The sequence below is a fragment of the Euprymna scolopes genome, chromosome 27, assembly GCF_053919585.1.
Source record: "Euprymna scolopes isolate OS-2025 chromosome 27, ASM5391958v1, whole genome shotgun sequence".
Lineage (NCBI taxonomy): Eukaryota > Metazoa > Mollusca > Cephalopoda > Sepiida > Sepiolidae > Euprymna > Euprymna scolopes.
The window spans coordinates 63,769,368-63,788,999 of NC_136508.1; the positions used below are offsets into that span (position 1 = coordinate 63,769,368).

At 36.8% G+C, this 19,632-nt stretch overlaps 1 protein-coding gene across 4 annotated transcripts in view; it reads right to left on the reverse strand.

The window, feature by feature from the left end:
* LOC145248869 (uncharacterized) overlaps positions 1 to 19,632 on the reverse strand; it is a 402,247-nt gene that overhangs the window by 64,681 nt on the left and 317,934 nt on the right. For all 4 annotated transcript variants that reach the window (XM_080110617.1, XM_080110620.1, XM_080110619.1 and 1 more), the window contains exons 11-13: positions 14,381 to 14,500; positions 8,494 to 8,512; positions 3,524 to 3,555 (exon numbers count right to left, since the gene is read on the reverse strand). In XM_080110617.1, coding sequence (XP_079966743.1) covers positions 3,524 to 3,555; positions 8,494 to 8,512; positions 14,381 to 14,500 — 171 coding nt within the window. The remainder of the gene's footprint in view (positions 1 to 3,523; positions 3,556 to 8,493; positions 8,513 to 14,380; positions 14,501 to 19,632) is intronic.

Here is a 19,632-nt window from a genome sequence, read left to right on the forward strand (position 1 = left end):
ATACACATACCGTACTTTGGGGTAATTGCACCAAATCCAAGGGTAATTGTGTCAATTAAAAAAAGTGCTCTTTATATGCGTGGTTGCCAAAGGAACACTGTTAGCTAGTTGGCACAATTACCCCGGACTTGGCGCAATTACCCCAAGGTACAGTATACATTAACAGTATGTGTTTCATAAATTCACAGATAATAACACACACACACACATATGCAAAATACTTGTTCCCACAAAATCATGATCCTACTAAGGAACAATTTAACTATTGGTATTCCCACACAATTGTCTAAACTTGTAAGGTGCCTTCAATAAGTTTCCAGACTTTTTTTGTACAGGCATTTAAAATTGTTGTATGCTCTTGAAAATTCAATATGTTATTGCTCTACATCTTATGAGGTGACTGACCTATTTCATGATTTCAGTTTCAAATGAACAGCTACAGCAGGAATTGGAATACACGCTATTAAAGCCTACTTGTCACAGCTAGTAAAGTTCAAAAATGCAATCTGTATGCAAGGACGCTTTAAAAGAAGGATATGCGATAAAATTTCGTTTCAAACTTGGAAAGAATGCCACCGAAACGTATGGAATGCTTCAAACTGCTTTTGGACCATTTTGCATGAATCGAGCATCAGTTTTTGAATGGCATAAGAGATTCAAGGAAAGTAAGGAGTCTGTGATGGATGATGAGATGTGCGAGAAGAGTAAGGAAGTCAAAAAACCAGAGTTGATTGACCAAATAAAGAATTTCATCGATAAGAACTGTTGTATGTCTATAGAGACATACAGTGAACAGTTTGATGTCAGTGTGGGAACCGTATACATAATCATTCGTGAGGAACCTAAAATGCAGAAGATTTGCACAAAGTCTGTCCCAGAAGATCACAGACTATTTGATCAAAATGGGTATCAAGACAGTTCCTCACCCTCCCTATAGTCTAGACCTTGCTCAATGTGACTTTTGGTTATTCCCTAAGCTTAAAGAAAACCTTAAAGGCTGTCTGTCGTTATGAGATAACTGAGGAGATGAAAGAGGCTGTGACAAGGGTCATTGACATGCTCATATAAGAGGACTTTCATCGTGCCTTCCAGAAGTTGTTAGAATGGTACAACAAGTGTATTACAGCCAGAGGAGATTACTTCAAAAGGGACGAGAGTTTTATGTGTGTGTACCAATAAAAGTAATCATAAAAAAGAAGTCTGGAAACTTATTGAAGGTACCTCGTACATTATCTTTCACAGACATATTTTTTTAAATTGTGTAAGAAATTCTGCAGAAATAAGCAGGCTCCTCATTGGTCGGTTTGACCGCCCACGATTTTGTTTGGATGTATCAGATTGATTGTTGTTACTAACTGCTGAGTCGTATTTTTGACGCTATTTTTATGTTTCAGGTCGCCTCAGTTTTCACAAAGCTCGAATGGACGTTAAAAAAAATCACTCGAGGCATGTAGCCTCAAAAATTCTTTATCTCATTGAAACGTATTAATGCTCTAACGTGGGGCGAAATGTTATCATTTGCAAACACCGATGCCCTTACATTGGGCGGAATATTGTATTTTTTATTTATTTATTTTTTATACACGGTGGTCACCACTTATCAAGGCCCGGAAGCCACTCAGGGATAAGGGTTATTGCAAGTACAGTCCGTTAGTGTGGAGATTTAATGAAGTGTTTACTTTTAAAAAAATTTTTTTTTTTTTACACAGTGATCACCACTTACCAAGGCCCGGAAGCCACTCAGGGATAAGGGTTATTGCAAGTACATTACGTTAGTGTGGAGATTTGATGAAGTGTTTACTTAAGAGGACGGTTCATTAGGAATTTGTTAACGTTGGACTTGAAGACATCCAAGTTGTAGTCAGGTGGGAAGCAGGCAGATGGAACAGAGTTCCACAGGCGTGCAGTTCTAAGAAAGAAGCTTTGTATCCTTCACACACTGTTGTGCTCTACGATTGGTTCACTTTCTTCATTACTTGTAAAATTTATCTTTGAGACAAATTTGAGATCTACATTTGGACCTGCCTTTTGTCCAGCATTCGGACGGTTATTTGCAGTGAACTCCATGACGATTACAAAACTCGCAGCATTCATCCTTGGAAAGCATCACTTAACTCATCGACTTGTTCCAACTATTCTTTGAACAGCGTGGAGTCTTGAATCCTGCAAACGTGAAGATAAACCATGAACTACTACCCTTACGGGTGTTACCAGCTCTGTTTCGGTAGAAGGCTAAAGATGCAATTTGGATCTTTTTACTTTAATGAAATTTATGTTAAAGTTTAAAGGTGAGCCTGTTGTGACTTCTGTTTGTTTTCTTTCATTCTGCCAAAGGCAAATACGAGGTGAGAGAATATCTCACAATTGATGATGAAAATCTGATGTTGTTAAAGCAAACGATTCCAACTTTCCTTCTTTTGAAATGAATTATTCCCAAATCAAATTATGGCGCCTAAAGTAGTAAAATTTGAAACAAATATATTTTAAAAAAATTACATTCGTGTCATTAATACGAAGAATATTTAGTTGCCAATTATGTTTTATAATAGGTCCTGGATATGACCTTAAACTATATCCGATGGTGAGGGCCCCCCCCCCAGCTTGCGGGCTTTGAGGAATATGGAGCCACTCCTTAATGGTCATTGCTCCCAGGTCCACTCTGACCCGGAATGGTAGTACCTGTCAGGGTCCCAACTATGGATTAAATAGAAACTGACTTAAAAAAAAAAAAGTTCTAAAAACCTTTTTTTTCAAAATCACTGGATTCGGCATTAAATAACCTGAAAAGGGTTGATATGCCGTAAAACAAAAACAACCAACCAATTTTTTTATAATAATAAGACAAAGATTATTTATTGTTTTTAAAAGAATTAAATTTTATTACGAAGTGAAGACAGTTGTCCAGATTTCTTTTTGTTTTAATCAGTATTTATTGAAGATTTTATTAACAATAAGATTTTATATTTCACAGATATTTTGTTAACGGGAAAACGATTGCTTAGTGAACCCCTATAAAATAGCTATGCCTCAAGAAAATGCACAGAATTAAAAAAAAAAAAAAAAAAAAAAAAAATGAAGCAGAAACGGCATAACCTGGTACTCCTATATAAAAACAAGGTTTGCTTTTTTTTTTTTAATTTTTACCCCCCTCCTTCTTTTGGAGTTTGCCTTGTGCCTAAATTCTTTGTTCATTTTCCTATTTGTATTTCTTTTTTTCTTGTGAATAAAAAATTTAATATCTCAAAGTGTAGTATCTGTTCTTCAAATGCTGCACTACACATTTTTGGTCTCGGTTAATGGAGGAAAAATCCTTCATGACTGACCCATTTTTTATTTTCGTTACTACACAGAGTGCCCCTTTTTGGGGAGCTGGTTTCCCCCCATATTAAAAACGAACCTCATGTCTGACAAAAAAATAAAACTGGTACTCTTGTTAGCAATTGTAAAATAACTTTTGAAAAAAAAAAAAGACACAAAAAAAAAAGGTTTTGCTGCTAGATTAAAAAAAACAAAAACAACTTACCATTCGTAGAATTATTGTTGTCAACAAGATTACTATATAATGAAAAATAAAAAAATATTATGAGTTAAAATAAAAGCATATATATATAGATAGATATATATCAATTAAAAAAGAAAATGATGATATAAAACTATATACTAATATGTATAAATTTATTCATTTATTCAATAAGACCATGTTGGCCCTATCGGTGGGGCATTAGAGGCAGAGGGTAAAAGTCCCTCAATGGGGGTCCTGGATATGACTTTAAACTATATCCAGTGGTGAGGCCCCAGCTTGTGGGCTTTTGGGAGTGTGGAGCCACCCTTTAATTACCATTGCTCCCAGGTCGACTCTGACCCGGAGTGATAGTACCTGTTAGGGTCCCAACTATGGATTAAATAGAAACCGATGTGAAAACAAATATATTCTATTAAAAAATTTTTTCTTCAAAATCTTTAGATTCGGCATTAAATAACCTGAAAAGGGTTGATATGCCGTAATACAAAAACAACCAACCAACCAATAAGACCATGCATCAATTAGGGGTGTATGGTAAGTGGAGACTTTTTATACAATGGTATTTTTAAGCCTAATGCTTCTCATCAGAAGAAGAGAGAAGATACTAGGTAATAAAATAGGGATGCGACGTCTAGCGATAGTTACATTAGGAGCAAAATAAAATATTGACGATGTTTGGGCTCTGTGATATAGGAAGAGTATAGTTTTTATTATATAGTTCAGGTAGGTGAATGGTATATATGTCCTGATGGGTTTAATATATGTGGGTAATATGTGTGATTAAACTCTCTTTCTCTCTCTATATATATATTATATATATATATATATATATATATATATATATATATATATATATATATATATAGAGAGAGAGAGAGAGAGGGGGGGGGGAGAGAGAGGGAGAGAGATGGATAGGTAGATAGAAACACACACATATCACCTTGTATTTTTCATTAAAACATCTAAAATTATTTAGATTTACTTACTTTCAAAAAATATATCTCTATATATAAATTTCGGTGTGTTTCTGTGTTTGTTCCTTATAGAAAGAAAGGTTAAAGAATCTACATAAAAACTAAAAATGAATTCTTATGTAAAATTTTCCCAAGATGACAATGAAAATAATCTCATATTTCTAAATGGCCACCTATGGAGGTCATGGGGCTGGACCCTCCTTAAAATTTCAAATATATCTTATTTTGATTAAATTTTAATCAGACGAAATTTTGAAGTGATTAGACAATGAACCTTGGGTTTACTCTCGCTTCCCTTATTTTGTTTCTTAGTCGTCACATTCTAGGAGTGAGGTCTCTGACAAAGGGGAAAGAATTGCTTTTGTTTGGATCAGAATGTATTCATCTAACACTTTTTGCAAGCTAAGTTTGGACCTTCAAAGTAGTATTGTTTTTTAATTCTTTACATCAAGCGGCTTCACGCTTTGTCTAGAGAGATTTCCATAAAATAAAAAGAAAAGATGTATAAAATTTTCCTGGAATACAATGGAAGTGCTCCCAAATGTCTAAGTGCCTCCCTAAGATAACTATGGAGGCAGAATCTCTCTTAAAACTTCAAGTGTACTATTTTGTGATGAAATTTAAATAATGTATATGAAAATCTCCAGAGAAGACAATGGAAGTAGTTTGGAATTTCTAAGCACTCCTTACTGTGTCAAACCTCTATGTGCCTTCCGCCTTAAAACTTCAAATATGTCCGATTTTAATAAAATTTAAATTATAGAAGGTACTATTTTATTTTTGCATTATTTAGATTGTTTGAACTATTGTTCTCATCTTGATTGTTTTTCTGACAAATTTTCGGCCGATGAAACCTCCGACCGTCTTGAGGTGCATATCCACACTGGCTAAAACATTGTGAAGAAAACAACCAAAATGAGAACAATGCAAAAAATATTGTCTTCTATGATTTAAATTCCATTAAAATTGGACATACAATAGTCCGAACAATCCAAATAATTATAGATATATTTATCAATTCTTATCTCAAAAAAAAAAAAAAAAAAAAAAAAAAAAAAATATACAAACATCATATAAAGATACTAATTCAGAAAGTTTTCAAAAATCCAATTTCTTCCAACTATATTAAAAAAACAAAATGCAGAGCTGAAATAAGAACATAGTTGCCTTGTCCCAGGCTAGCATATCAAGCATGTTTGCCATTCTTACTCAGAGACGCTTGCATTGGCTCGGTCATGTGTGCAGAATGGAAGTTTGTCGAATCCCAAAGGACATCCTATATGACGAGCTGATCTCTGGAACACAGCCAATCGGACAACCAACTCTGCGCTACAAGGACACCTGCAACAGAGATCTGTAGAGTTGTGGCATTCAGCCACAAGATCTCGCGTCAAAGTCGCCTGATTACACATCCTAGCGAGCAAAGGTCAAGGACGGCATAGAATTAGCAGAAAAGAAAAGAGAAATACAATGTGAAAAAAAAAAAAGAACCTACAGACAAGAGAGGATACAGTCCACCCAATTATGTCATTACTTGTGTACATGGTGTCCATGTTCAATCTTTTGCAAGATCACACTTTTTTACCGATGAGAAGATGACCAAAGTGCCCTGAAAATTAGTGAATTGTGTTAAACAAGACTGGTGAACAAGACAGCCATAAACTAAATATTTATTTATTTTTTTTTATTGAATGCAACGTTTCGTTGATGGGACAGAGGCTGAAGCTTAGATGCCAGTTCAGGGCCTATCAGATTGGCGACTATTTTTTTAACCTTGTCTAGGAGCGAGAGACTAGTAGCAGATGCACCAGCCCAAATGTGACAACAATACTCCATACATGGGCGAATGGTGGCCTTATAGAGGTACAGGATACTTTCGGGTGTCAGTAGTTTTCTAGCACGGTAGAAAGAGCCTACCTTTTTCGCAGCGGCCCTGGCAATATTTTCAATATAATTGTTCCAACTCATTTTTCCTGTGAACGTTAGGCCAAGCAGTTTAAAAGATGTACTCTCAGACAGGGAGTCATTGGCAATTGCTATTGGTGGCAGAGAAGGTTTCTTGTAATTATTGAAGGAAACCAGTTTAGTCTTGGCAGCATTGAATGTGACCATCCATTTATGTCCCCATTCCACTACAGATTGGAGGTCATCCTCTAGTGTTTTTGCCATTTCTTTAGATATGTGTTCATTTGTTTTCCTGTCATGCCTGTTATAGAGTGTGGTGTCATCAGCATATATACCCATCTCAGAGGCAGTTTTGTCAGGGAGGTCATTAATAAATATTAGGAACAATAGAGGTCCAAGGATAGACCCCTGAGGCGCTCCTACATTTATATCACACTGTTTAGATGTACGACCGTCGAGGACAACCTGGATTTTTCTCTTATCTAAGAAGGATTTAATTATGCTAAGTGATACCGTATGATTTAATTTTCCTGAGGAGACCCTTGTGCCATACCCTGTCAAAAGCCTTAGATATATCTAGAGCTACCACTGCCCTCCTCCTCTTTGTCTAGTGAAAGGTATATACGTTCAGAGATTACAGTGAGGATGTCAGCTGTGGAACGGGCTTGTCTAAATCCATATTGTTATCAGTCAGAAGTTTAGCATCTGTAAGGTGCCGGACTAGAGCATGGTTAATTATGGTCTCAGATATTTTGGCGAAAAGTGTGAGAAGGCTAATGGGGCGATAATTTGATGGGTCAGTTCTTTCGCCAGAATTCTTGAATATTGGTACCACAGAAGCAGTTTTCCAACAGCCCGGAAAGCATGATTCATTAAGGCATTTGTTGTAGAGTTTGGAGAGAACTGGAGCTACTTTGGCTGAGTACTTTTTTAATAGCACAGCTGGGATGAGATCAGGTCCACATGCTTTTGAAGTGTCAAGATTTATGATAGCATGTACCTGAGCAGGGGTGATTTTTAGATCATCTAGTGTGGCGTCTGTCCACAAAGGAAAGTCAGGCAGGAGGTGGTTGGAAGGGTCCAGTGTGGAGTTTGAGGCAAACCGACTGGCAAGCATATTAGCCTTGTCGGTTGCTGAGCAAACAACATCATGATTGTTGGTTAGCAGGGAATTGTTGATTGCCCATTATTTACTACACTGTTGTAGATTTTCCAGAAGTCACGATTTCCTAATTTTAATATATATATATATATATATATATATATATATATATATATATATTATATATATTACATAGATATATATTATATATATAATATATATATATATATAATAAAATTGTCTTTTAAGTTAAAAGAGAAAATCATCTTTTAAAACCAATATTCCATAAGATATCGGGTGTGTCAATCTCTAGCCTAGGTTAAACAAACATGGTTTCGTGATTTAGCAGTCGTCTTATACAATCGATAGATGATAAATTTATTAAAATTTGCCTAAATTTTGTACCTTGTCTTATCTGACAGCCGCCTTATACACCGAAATACACGGTATTTCAGCATTGGTATTTCAGCATTGCGGTTTGGCTCCCTGATATGTAATCAAGAAACTAGATAAAGAAATGTAGAAGACAAATACAGAAAGATACTGAATTTTTGACAAATTTTCTGAATTAGTGTTTTGTCTATATGGTTTGAAATTCAAGGAATCAACGAATATTCTTAACTTTCAATATTTCTATTGTTATCAAATTCGCTGAAATCGACAATTTGTTAATCAAATTGATTGATTGCCTGCTCTAGTCTTGAACCAAGCACGGTGCATCAAGAAGCTCACATGCCTCCTCACAGCGACTTAGTCCACAATATAGTGTCGTCTACATTGCACTGTAGAGAACTTACTGTGGATTTTATAAAATTATTTTTTATTTGCTTGAATTAAAGTTTCAAATGCAAAAGTCTGACAGATGTACGAGCTCACCGTTTAGAATGCATAAGAGTTAGACGTTCTTTCCATCACTTTTGATCACCCATCCCATCTACCCCAACTTATTCTATTTATACAAATTATTTGTAAAATATAAAATAACTTACGTTTTGCTTTGCTTTTCTTCTGAAAAAATATAATGAAAAATTGTCATAAGAAAAAATTAAATATAAAAAGACAAAAGTTCAATAGGGCGAACAGTGAGAAATACAATTAAAACAATTGATACATCTTTACAATAACCCCACCATTTGTTAAATAGTTACGACAATGGTTGTAAACGTTTAATATCTTCGTGCATTTCGATAGTCTCAGCTTATTTAAATTTTACTTAATATTAGTCAGTTCTAAATAGAATACTTTATTTATGCTAATAAAGATCAGAGTTATCTGCCCCTAATTGCTTTAAAAGGTATAATGAGCAACCCCTTTCATTGTACTCCTCAGGACTGACTTCATACCAAAATTAGACCGCCTGAGTCTAGGTCATTTCTGAGGATGGCTTGTTGGTTCTCTGTCGATCTGAAGTATGGTCCTGTGTAGTTCTAGGAGATCCACTCCCCCAGGCTTTACCTCCTTTGTCGCTTCTACCAGAGAATGTTGACAGGGTTATGCAGACAATTTTATTTCAATCAGACTGATCTTCTTGGTGCTTCTAGGATGCTGGTTTCAAATCCCACTTTCTTGACCTTGTGTCACATCTTTCCAACATGAGAGATAAATAAAACCATTTGATTGTGATGTAATGGGTATGAGTAAATCCGGGTCCTTCCTCCTTATAAGAATATGATTGGTTGGTCAAGCCATGAATACTGATCAATAGAGCCACCTACTGTTATGTAGCATAGAAGGGGAGATATTGTCTATGGTGTATATGCCGTTCATTACATATCTTTTATATGAGCGGCGTATGTGTGATATGCATTTAAAAAAAAAAAAGAAAAAAGGGCTCCTTCAATCTTTGACAGACTATGGATACCCGACTGTAGGGGTGCCTGCGCTTGAAATTTTTGTGCGCAATCTCTAACCATACCTGTCCTAAGTCGACATTGTTAAATACCAGTAGCAACTGAAGTGTCTGTACAGGACAACTGGAAACAAATTCCGAGATAAGCGGAAAGCACATACAGTGCCTAGAATTTCCAAATGATCACCCATCTGGTACTAGCCAGGTTCAACTTTGGTGATCTTATGAGAACAGGTGTGTCAACGTGATTATGCTGTATTTTGATATATATATATATATATATATATATATATATATATATATATATATATATATATATGTATATATATATATATGTGTGTGTGTGTGTGATATACATGTGGGTGCGTGTATCTCTTTATCTGTATCTATGTATAAGTGTGTGCCCAGCCATGATCATCTGTCTTTGTATTTATCTGTATCAATTTAATGTAATTTAATATGTGTGTTCATGTGTGCATAACAAGTATTTCATTTGACATACCTTAGTTCCTAACTTCTTTCTGCGTTGACTCTACGGGCCTGGAAATGACGAATAAATGAACAAACGACTCATTTCTTTTAATTGAGTGTTTGGTTTTGTTCTTTCTCATTGATCATTCTTAACTCTTTTTGTGTTTCTTTCTCCAATGCATCTTTGCACCAATCTCAACTCGTCTGCTCCATCCAAAATCGGAAACCAGACTGACTTACATGTGAGAGAAAAGATATTTCTGTCTCTTTCTTTCATGCTCTCTCTCTCTTTCTCTCTCTTTCTTTCCACGTTCTCTTTCACATTAACCTGATTGACCTATTTTAAGTGCCATCGTTGACCCCAGCTACGGAGTTTGACATACATCAGCAACTTAACCCTTGAACTTTTCTTGCAATAACCAACCTTCACAGGAAAATCACAATTTTAAACATGCTGGAATAAGCTGGGGTGGATTACATATCACTACAAGAGATAAAAGGTCTGCCACAAGCTTCAAGCTAGGGATAACAGCTTTGATTACAAACATTCGTTCAGTAAGATGACCCACCAGATTATTAATCTAAATAGTAGCAAGGCTCACTCAGCTACTTCCAACGAATATATCCCTTTCACAGGACATATTAGAGTTATCTGCCCCTTATTCCTTTGAATGCATACAAGTCAGAATTATCTGCTCTCTTTCCCTTTATTGATGATTTTTGTAGGGATTAAATTTACGTACTTTTGTATTTGTATTAGCACACTCCTGACCAATAAGGGCATATATTTTTGAAGAGAATTTGAATGCCTATGAGACAAGAGAGAACTTGAATGCCTACTAAACATTATCCTTGAGAGTTTAAGGTCTCTCTGTACAGAGGTTTGTCAAGGGAACCTGGAATGAGGGTACTTGTCCATATAAGTAAACCGTGACAAAATTATTCATGAGATTCTTCTACCGCTCCAGTAGATATCTCACTCCTGATGCAATTCTCTATCTATATAAAGCCAGGTTCGATGAAATACTGTTGCCACATCTGGACAGGAGCTGCTAGAAGCAGCTTATCCTGTCTTGACAGAATTCAAAACAGACTTCGTAGCTTAGTGGGGGATGCCCTTTTTTCTTCCCTGCAACTATGGTCCCCCCTCACCAGACTTTCACGAAAAACACTCGTCTATCCAAAACCACTATCAACAATTTCCCACACTCTTTATCTGTGCCTACACCTAAACGTTGATTCCATGAACAGGGCTTCTTTCTTAGAACTGCTCACCTGTGGAACTCTATTCTGTTTGCCTGCTTTCCAGCTGACTACAATCTGATTGTCTTCAAGTCCAACGTGAACAAGTTCTTACTGAACCGTCGCCCTAAGTAATCCAAGTTATAAAATTCCCAATAATGTTTACTACGCTAAAATCACATGACAAATGTATACCATTAACCCTTATCCTCGAGTGGCCTTTGGGCCTTAATAAGTATGATATTTTAATTCACGCAGATTTCGTATTTATTATTATAGAGCCAATACTCTATGGGTTATTATATTGTACCTAATATATAATAATGATTTCAAAAGTAAAAAAAAAATAAATATGACTTAGGTGCTATCAGCTACAATCGAAACCAAAACATATAGCATTCCAGCCTTAGTAGTTACTGTTTGAGCTATCGTCAGATGGATAAGAAAATGTTAAAATTTAACTGATTTTAACATAAAAATATATATTTGTCCATGAGTACAAGAACATCTTAAGTTGACTTACACCTGTCAAGTTCCAATTTTTTTTCAATTTTCACCGCTTAGCAAGTATTTTTACAGCTAAAAACGAAATCGAATTTGTTCCACAGGTCCAAATCTCCTATATAGTAAGTTTCAAGTCTGCAGACCAAAAATTGATAAAGGAGTTTGGTAGAGATCGTTTCTCAGATAGACAATATCATATATATATATATATATAAATATGTCAAGTTGTGACGTACGATGAGAAGCGGATCCTCTACGACAACTGATGACATTTAGCACAGTGGTTGGATGCCGGAAAAGCTCCACAACACTTCCTGAAGCCGAAATTGCACCAAAAAAAGGTTATGGTGACAGTTTGGTGGTCTGCAGCCGGTCTCATCGAATACATCTTATTGAATCTGGGCAAAACAATTACGGAGAAGTACTGCCGACAAATTGATGAAATGCACCAGAAGTTCCAATGTATCTGTCCGAGATATATATATATATATATATTTTTCATTTTTTGTTTCATTTTACTTCAGTTAAAGTTCTTAGAAATCAAGGGGAGCCCCCTTCCAGAGGCTAAATTTAATCTCTATATAAGATATATAGATATTCGAATATATATAAAAGCCATGTACGCCCAAGGATGGAATACTGCTGCCATATCTGGGCACGAGCTGCTAAAAACAGCCTCTCATGCCTTGACAGAGTACAAAATAGACTTTGTGGCTTAGTGGGGGATGCCCTTTTCTCTTCCCTGCAACCTCTCTCCCATAGAAGAGACATTGTGAGCCTATCTTTCTTTTATCGTTATTTTCATGGCAGGTGTTCGTTTGAGCTCCAATCTCTAGTCCCCCCTCGCAAATCTTTTACGAAAAACACCCGTCTAGCTGAAACCACTGTCAAAAATTTTCCCCACTCTTTATCTGTGCCTAAATCAAAACGTAGATTCCATGAACAAAGCTTCTTTCTTAGAACTGCACGCCTGTGTAACTCTGTTCCGTCTGCTTGCTTCCCAACTGACTACAACCTGGAGGTCTTCAAGTCCAACGTAAACAAATTCCTGATGAACCGCCCCCTTAAGTAGACATTTTTATTAAACCCCCACACTAACGTACTGTACATGCAATAACCCTTATCCCTGAGTGGCTTCCGGGCCTTGATAAGTAAGTGGTGATCACCTCGTAAAAAAAAAAAAAAAAAAATTCAATTACATCTCAAACATTGAGTTAGGAAAGAAGTTGAGATCGTAATTTTCCTTCTTTAATCAACCAGTTAAATATGTTATAGTATATCTTTTTATGGTCTCTTTATCTGACTGGATTCCAGTACAAGAATTCATCTGGTCTGGTGGAGTATCCAGCTTTGTCCAGTTACTTGAGATGAAATCACTTGGAGAAGGTGCACCATTTCTTGATAAAGCCAGTGTGGGTTAGCCATACTGGTGAGATCTTATTTGGGCCGCGAATACCATGTGATTTTGAATATTTAGTCAGGGCTTACTTATATGGAAAATTATCCTTATACCATGTTCTTCTGGGAAACCCATGTACAGAGAAACCTTAGACACTTGATGAAAATATCTATTAGGCATTCAATTCCATGTTATCTGTTAAATATGTCAACTTTCCAACATATAAAAACTTAAGTGAACTTATATCACTTGTTTTGATTGGACTATTGTGCTCATCTTGAGTGTTATTTGTGCAACGTTTCAATTGGATTATTCTTCGACCATCCTCAGACTTGTTGGTTGTTGTTTGGAAAAGAAAAGAGATAAGTTACTGGCTCCGTAGATATTTTCGTATTCTTTGAGTTAGTCTGTATTGTATGGTTAATTGTTTTGTATTTGTGGAAAATTGGTTGACAAAGGGGAGGCAACTCTAATAAAAATCAACAAGGAATTATCTCCCTTCTTTTGGCGAAGTTTTAAGGGAGTACAATGTATGTCCTTTTCTACAATTAGAAAAATGTAATTCAATAACTTGAGTGTTATTTCTTCTGCTCGTCACACCAATAATTTCCTGGGTAAGTTTGACACTGTTGTCCAAACTTCTGTATACGTAACACACCTTCTCTCAACTCCAAATGAACTTACTTCTGCTAATTCAACTTATTTCTTCGAAATCCAATTTCAAAATGAATTCCCTCTAAAAAAATCAATCCTCTTTTATCTCCAACCAAGAGCATCTCATTTGCATATCGGGTGGTTACATTGCAGGCATATAAAGAGATAAGGCAGTCATTTTTGTTTCTTTCTTCTTCATTCATTTCGTTTTACGACTGACCCGTTGAATTATGCACACGTGCTAGTTAGGTAAGTCACACGTTTCCCTACAAAAAATATGGAACACTTTCCTTTGTGGGATGAGGTCAAAATAATTGACAGAGATGCAAGGTGGAGAATCAGGCGACTCAAGGAGGCAACACATATGCTAAAGAAAATAAAAATAAAAATTACTAAGCAGACGAAGCCTAGAAATTAGTAGCATTTGGGAACTTCTAATTGTAGCAAAAACAAACATTAAAATTTCTGTTGATCTTTATTAGAGTTGCCTCCCTTTTGTCAACCAATTTTTCACAAACATGAAACAATGACCACAAAATAGATACTAACTCAAAGAATACAAAAATATCTATGGAGCAAGTAACTTTTCTCTTTTCTTTTCCCAAAAAACAATCAATATGCCTGAGGACGGTCGACGGCTAATCTGACCGAAACGTTGCACAAATAACACCCAAGATGAGAACAATAGTCCGAATAATACAAGAAATATAAGCAATCAGCCCTCATCTAAAAAACTCAGAACTTTAAATGAACTTACTTGCATAAATTCGATATTTGTAGAAACCAAATCCACCACACACAAGAATAAGAATAACAATTATTGCAATCGGAATTACAATCACCAAAATATTCATGGAATCATCGGATTCTTTAATATCTGAAAGAAAAAACAAAAACTGATTAAGCACTTGAGAAAAACAATATTACTGGAAATTAAAAAAAAAAAAATGCATCAGACCATGTAGGGAGTACTGTTGTCATATTTGGACTGGTTGATGAATCTTTGTTCCATTTGAGGGTTCTTGAAAAGGTGCGGAAACATATTTGTAATTTGATTGGACCTCTACTTTTCTTCTTCTCTGCAATCTCTAACAGACGTGATGTTTTTTTTTTTGTTTTTTTTTACACGGTGGTCACCACTTATCAAGGCCCGGAAGCCACTTAGGGATAAGGGTTATTGCAAGTACAGTACGTTAGTGTGGAGATTTGATGAAGTGTTTACTTAAGGGGGCAGTTCATTAGGAATTTGTTAACGTTGGACTTGAAGACATCCAAGTTGTAGTCAGGTGGGAAGCAGGCAGATGGAACAGAGTTCCACAGGCGTGCACTTCTAAGAAAGAAGCTTTGTTCGTGAAATCCACGTTTTGATTTAGGCACAGTTAAAGAGTGGGGGAAATTTTTCACAGTGGATTCAGCTAGACGGGTGTTTTTTGTGAAAGAGTGGCGAGGGGGGACCAGAGATTGGAGTTCAGACGAGCACCTGCCATGGAAATAACGATAAAACAAGGATAGGCTCGCAACGTCTCTTCTGTGGGAGAGAGGTTGCAAGGTAGAGAAAAGGGCATCCCCCACTAAGCCACGTTGCTAGTCTCAGTCTTTTCTATAAATGTCATTACAGCATATGTTCTTCAGAATTGTTTGATCTGTTCCCTGCTTCCTTTGTTCTAGCTTATTTGACTCGTTAGTCTATCTAGTGGTCTTCATCAATCAGTGGGAGGTTCTTCATAAAATGCAGAAATGCATATGCAATTTGATTAATCACACACTTTCTTCTTTACTGCAAACTTTTTTTTCTCTTTCTCTCTCACACAAGCGTGATGTTTCTACAAATACTATTATGGTACGTGATCTTCAGAATCGTCTGATCTATTCCCTGCTTCCTTTGTTCCAGTGCGTTTTACTCATTGGTCTAGTGGTCTTCACCAATTCACTGTTTTGGTACGCCATTGTGATACAGCTTCCTATTCCAGTAGCTTCTTTTCAAGAACTGCCAGCCTGTAGCTCCCTTCTCGTTGACTATTTTCCATCCTAAAGTCACATAAAATTTAATGATATTACAACGTGAAGGTCCCAAGTGTTCATATGTAACATTTATGTTGCATTATTCCCAGGTCCATTGAAGTGATTACAGCTTCACTAGAATCTGCCATTTATAAACTGTTGATTTACAAAATATATGTCAAGGAAACAAATTAATCTACAATGATTATAAAAAACTGAAAAGGGGTTAAAACTGTTCTTAGTTGTATTAGTGTAACAGAGTGCAGACACACATATGGTAGTAGCAGTAGCAGCTGTATGACAGCCAACGAATGCAAATGACCGAGCCATGCGCGAGGTGACGTCACAGCGAGGGAGAAGGAAAGAAAAAGATTATAAAAAAGAAAAATGTAGCCAGAGAAAGATAGAAACAGCTATTTTACACACGTGACCCAAAATAAACAGGGAAAGAGTGTCCTACACATGGTCGAACAAAGACAGAGTATCATGTCTTTGACACGGTAGATTCTTCTTAAGCACATTGGAGTACGAGAAGAACAAGTGATAAGGCGTTATTCTGGAAAGTACCTGTAAATAAATGTCTATTGTTTCAACTGAAAAACAAAGAGTCAAATTTGTTCCTTGCCTTTTTGCATACAACGTGCAGGTCCCAAGTGTTGATATGTAAAAACTATGTTGCATTATTCCCAGGTCCATTGAAGTGATTACAGCTTCACTAGAATCTGCCATTTATAAACTGTTGATTTATAAAATATATGCCAAGGAAACAAATTAATCTACAATGAATATAAAAAATTGAAAAGGGGTTAAAACTTGATCAAGACACTGCTTACATTCTGACTTTAACAGGATCTTGAAACTCAATTTCACACACGTGATGTTGCTAGTTTCAGTTTTTATTATAAATACTACAATGGGGAAAGGAGTGGCTGGTTACTTTTAATGCATCTAAAACTAAACTTCTATCTTTACATCATCAACGTTCTGATCCCCATCTGGAATCAATTAAAATGAATGGCTCTCGTCTTGGAGAGGCCTCAAATTTTGACAAACTTCTGGGCTTGACCTTTACTCCTGATCTTAAGTGGAATACATACATCAAATCTGTTGCCAAGGCAGCTGGAAAAATGGTGGGATCCTTCTATCGATCCAGTAGATATCTCACTGCTGATGCAATCCTCTATCTATATAAGAGCCAGGTACGTCCAAGGATGGAGTACTGTTGCCACATCTGGGCAGGAGCTGCTAGAAAGGACTTGTCCTGCCTTGATAGAGTTCAAAATAGGCTTCGTAGCCTCGTAGATGTCCTTTTCTCTTCGCTGCAACTTCTATCTCACAGAAGAGATGCTGCAAGTTTGTTTCTGCTTTATCGTTATTTTCATGGAAAGTGTTTGACTGAGCTTCAATCTATGGTCCCCCCCTCGCCAAACTTTCACAAGAAACACTCGTCTAGCTGAAAACACTATAAAAAATTCTCCTCACTCTTTATCTGTGCCTAAACCTAAACGTAGATTCCATGAACAAAGCTTCTTTCTTAGAACTACACGCCTGTGGAATTGTCTTCCGTTTTCCTGCTTCCCAGCTGACTACAATATGGTTGTCTTCAAGTCCAATGTAAACAAGTTTCTGATGAGCCGTTCCACTTAAGTTAACAAATTTACCGAATTTCCATTACTATCAATTACTATATTGTCCTTTTGACTACTGTACACTCTTTTAGCTCCTTCCATCAAGTGGCTTCATGCCTTGTTTGGAGTGATTTTCATTACAACAAGTGAAGCATGCATGCTCCCCCGTGAGTGCACAGTGAACAAGACATAAAAAATGACTAAGTTCAGCATTTACCCCCTCCCCTCCCATTTAGTCCCAAAAGTCCCCAGACGTCAAATCCTGGTGAAAATGAACAAACGGTGCAGTTTTAGGTCTTAACATATGTAAATTTGAGTTCTGCACCATGCAAAAAAAAAAAAAAAAAAAATGGCGAAGTCCATCGTTTGTGATATCAATGATGTATTTGGCCCAGGAACTACTAACAAACATGTGGCACAATGGTAGTTCAAAAAATTTTGCAATGGTGATGAGAGCCTTGAAGATGAAGATGGTCGCGGACATTTAATTGAAGCCGATCCTCGCAAAACCACATGAGAAGTCACTGTTGAATTCGAGGTCGAACACTCAACAGGCGTTCGCAATTTAAAGCAAATAGGGAAGTAAAAAAAGTTGGATAAATGGGTACCACATGAATTGAATGATAATCAAAAAAATCGTCACTTTGAGGTGTCTTCTACCCTCTTTCTGCACAACAAAAACGACCCATTTCTCAAGCAAGTTATGACGTACGATGAGAAGCGGATCCTCTACGACAACTGATGACATTTAGCACAGTGGTTGGATGCCGGAAAAGCTCCACAACACTTCCTGAAGCCAAAATTGCACCAAAAAAAGGTTATGGTGACAGTTTGGTGGTCTGCAGCCGGTCTCATCGAATACATCTTATTGAATCTGGGCAAAACAATTACGGAGAAGTACTGCCAACAAATTTATGAAATGCACCAGAAGTTCCAACGTATCTGTCCGAGATTCGTCAATATGAATGGGTCAATTCTCCTCCATGACAATGCTGGCCTGGATGTTGTTCAGAAGCTGAATGAATTTTGCTACGAGACTGCCTTATCCACTATATTCACCAGACCTCTCGCCCACCGATTATCACTTTTTCAAGCATCTCAACAACTTCCTGCATGAAAAATGCTTCAAAAGCTGAGATGATGCCGGATCGGCCTTCCATGTCTTCATCGCTTCCAGAACTCCGGATTTTTATGCTAATGGGATGAATAAACTTGTTTTTAGTTGTCAAAAATGTGTTGATTCTAATGTTTCTTATTTTCGATTAATAAAGTTTATTATGAAAAGAGTTATCATGTTTTGAAGTTGAACGTCAAAAAACAACATTATTTTTGCACCAATCTAATATCTTCTTGTCCCGTCATGAACTGTATTTAAATGTACACACACACACACACACACAACGAACTCTAAATTAGATGATCACAATACTAGACGGTCATAGACGAACACACGTATATGCACACATCATATAGATAGCTGTAACAGGTATATACACTCTCATACAATGTAACTACTAGACAACACACTGCATACAAGCATTCATTAGTTATCAAAAACACTGTTATATACACCACTTAGATGATACACAAACCCATGCAATATATATCGACACATGTAAGAAATACAGACACGTATATACACAAGACACATTTATGTATATTATACACACACCGACTACATGTAAGAAATACAGACACATGTATGTATATTATATACGCACCGACACATGTAAGAAATACAGACACATGTATGTATATTATATACGCACCGACACATGTAAGAAATACAGACACGTATATACTAACGTTCACAGGAAACATGAGTTGGAACAATTACATTGAAGGCATTGCCAGGGCTGCTGCAAGAAAGGTGGGCTCTCTCTACCGTGCTAGAAAACTACTAACACCCGAAAGTATCCTGTACCTCTATAAGGCCACCATTCGCCCATGTATGGAGTATTGCTGCCACATCTGGGCTGGTGCATCTGCTACTAGTCTCTCGCTCCTTGACAAGGTTCAAAAGAGAGTCGCAAACCTGATAGGCCCTGAACTGGCATCTAAGCTTCAGCCTCTGTCCCATCGACGAAATGTTGCATCCCTCTGCCTTTTCTACAAGTATTTTAGTGGTGAATGCTCTGACGAACTGCAATCACTTGTGTCCCCACGACGTGAGCACCCTCGACAAACCCGACAGGCTGCTAAATCCCACCCCCACACTCTAGAGATCCCTAGATGTAAAAGATCTTTTTACTCCAATAGTTTCTTCCCCAGAACCGCTAGACTCTGGAATTCCATTCCAGGTCCCTGCTTCCCCAACAGTACTGACGTGCAGAAGTTCAAGTGTAACGTGAACCGACACCTTGCTGCCCAAATCCCTACA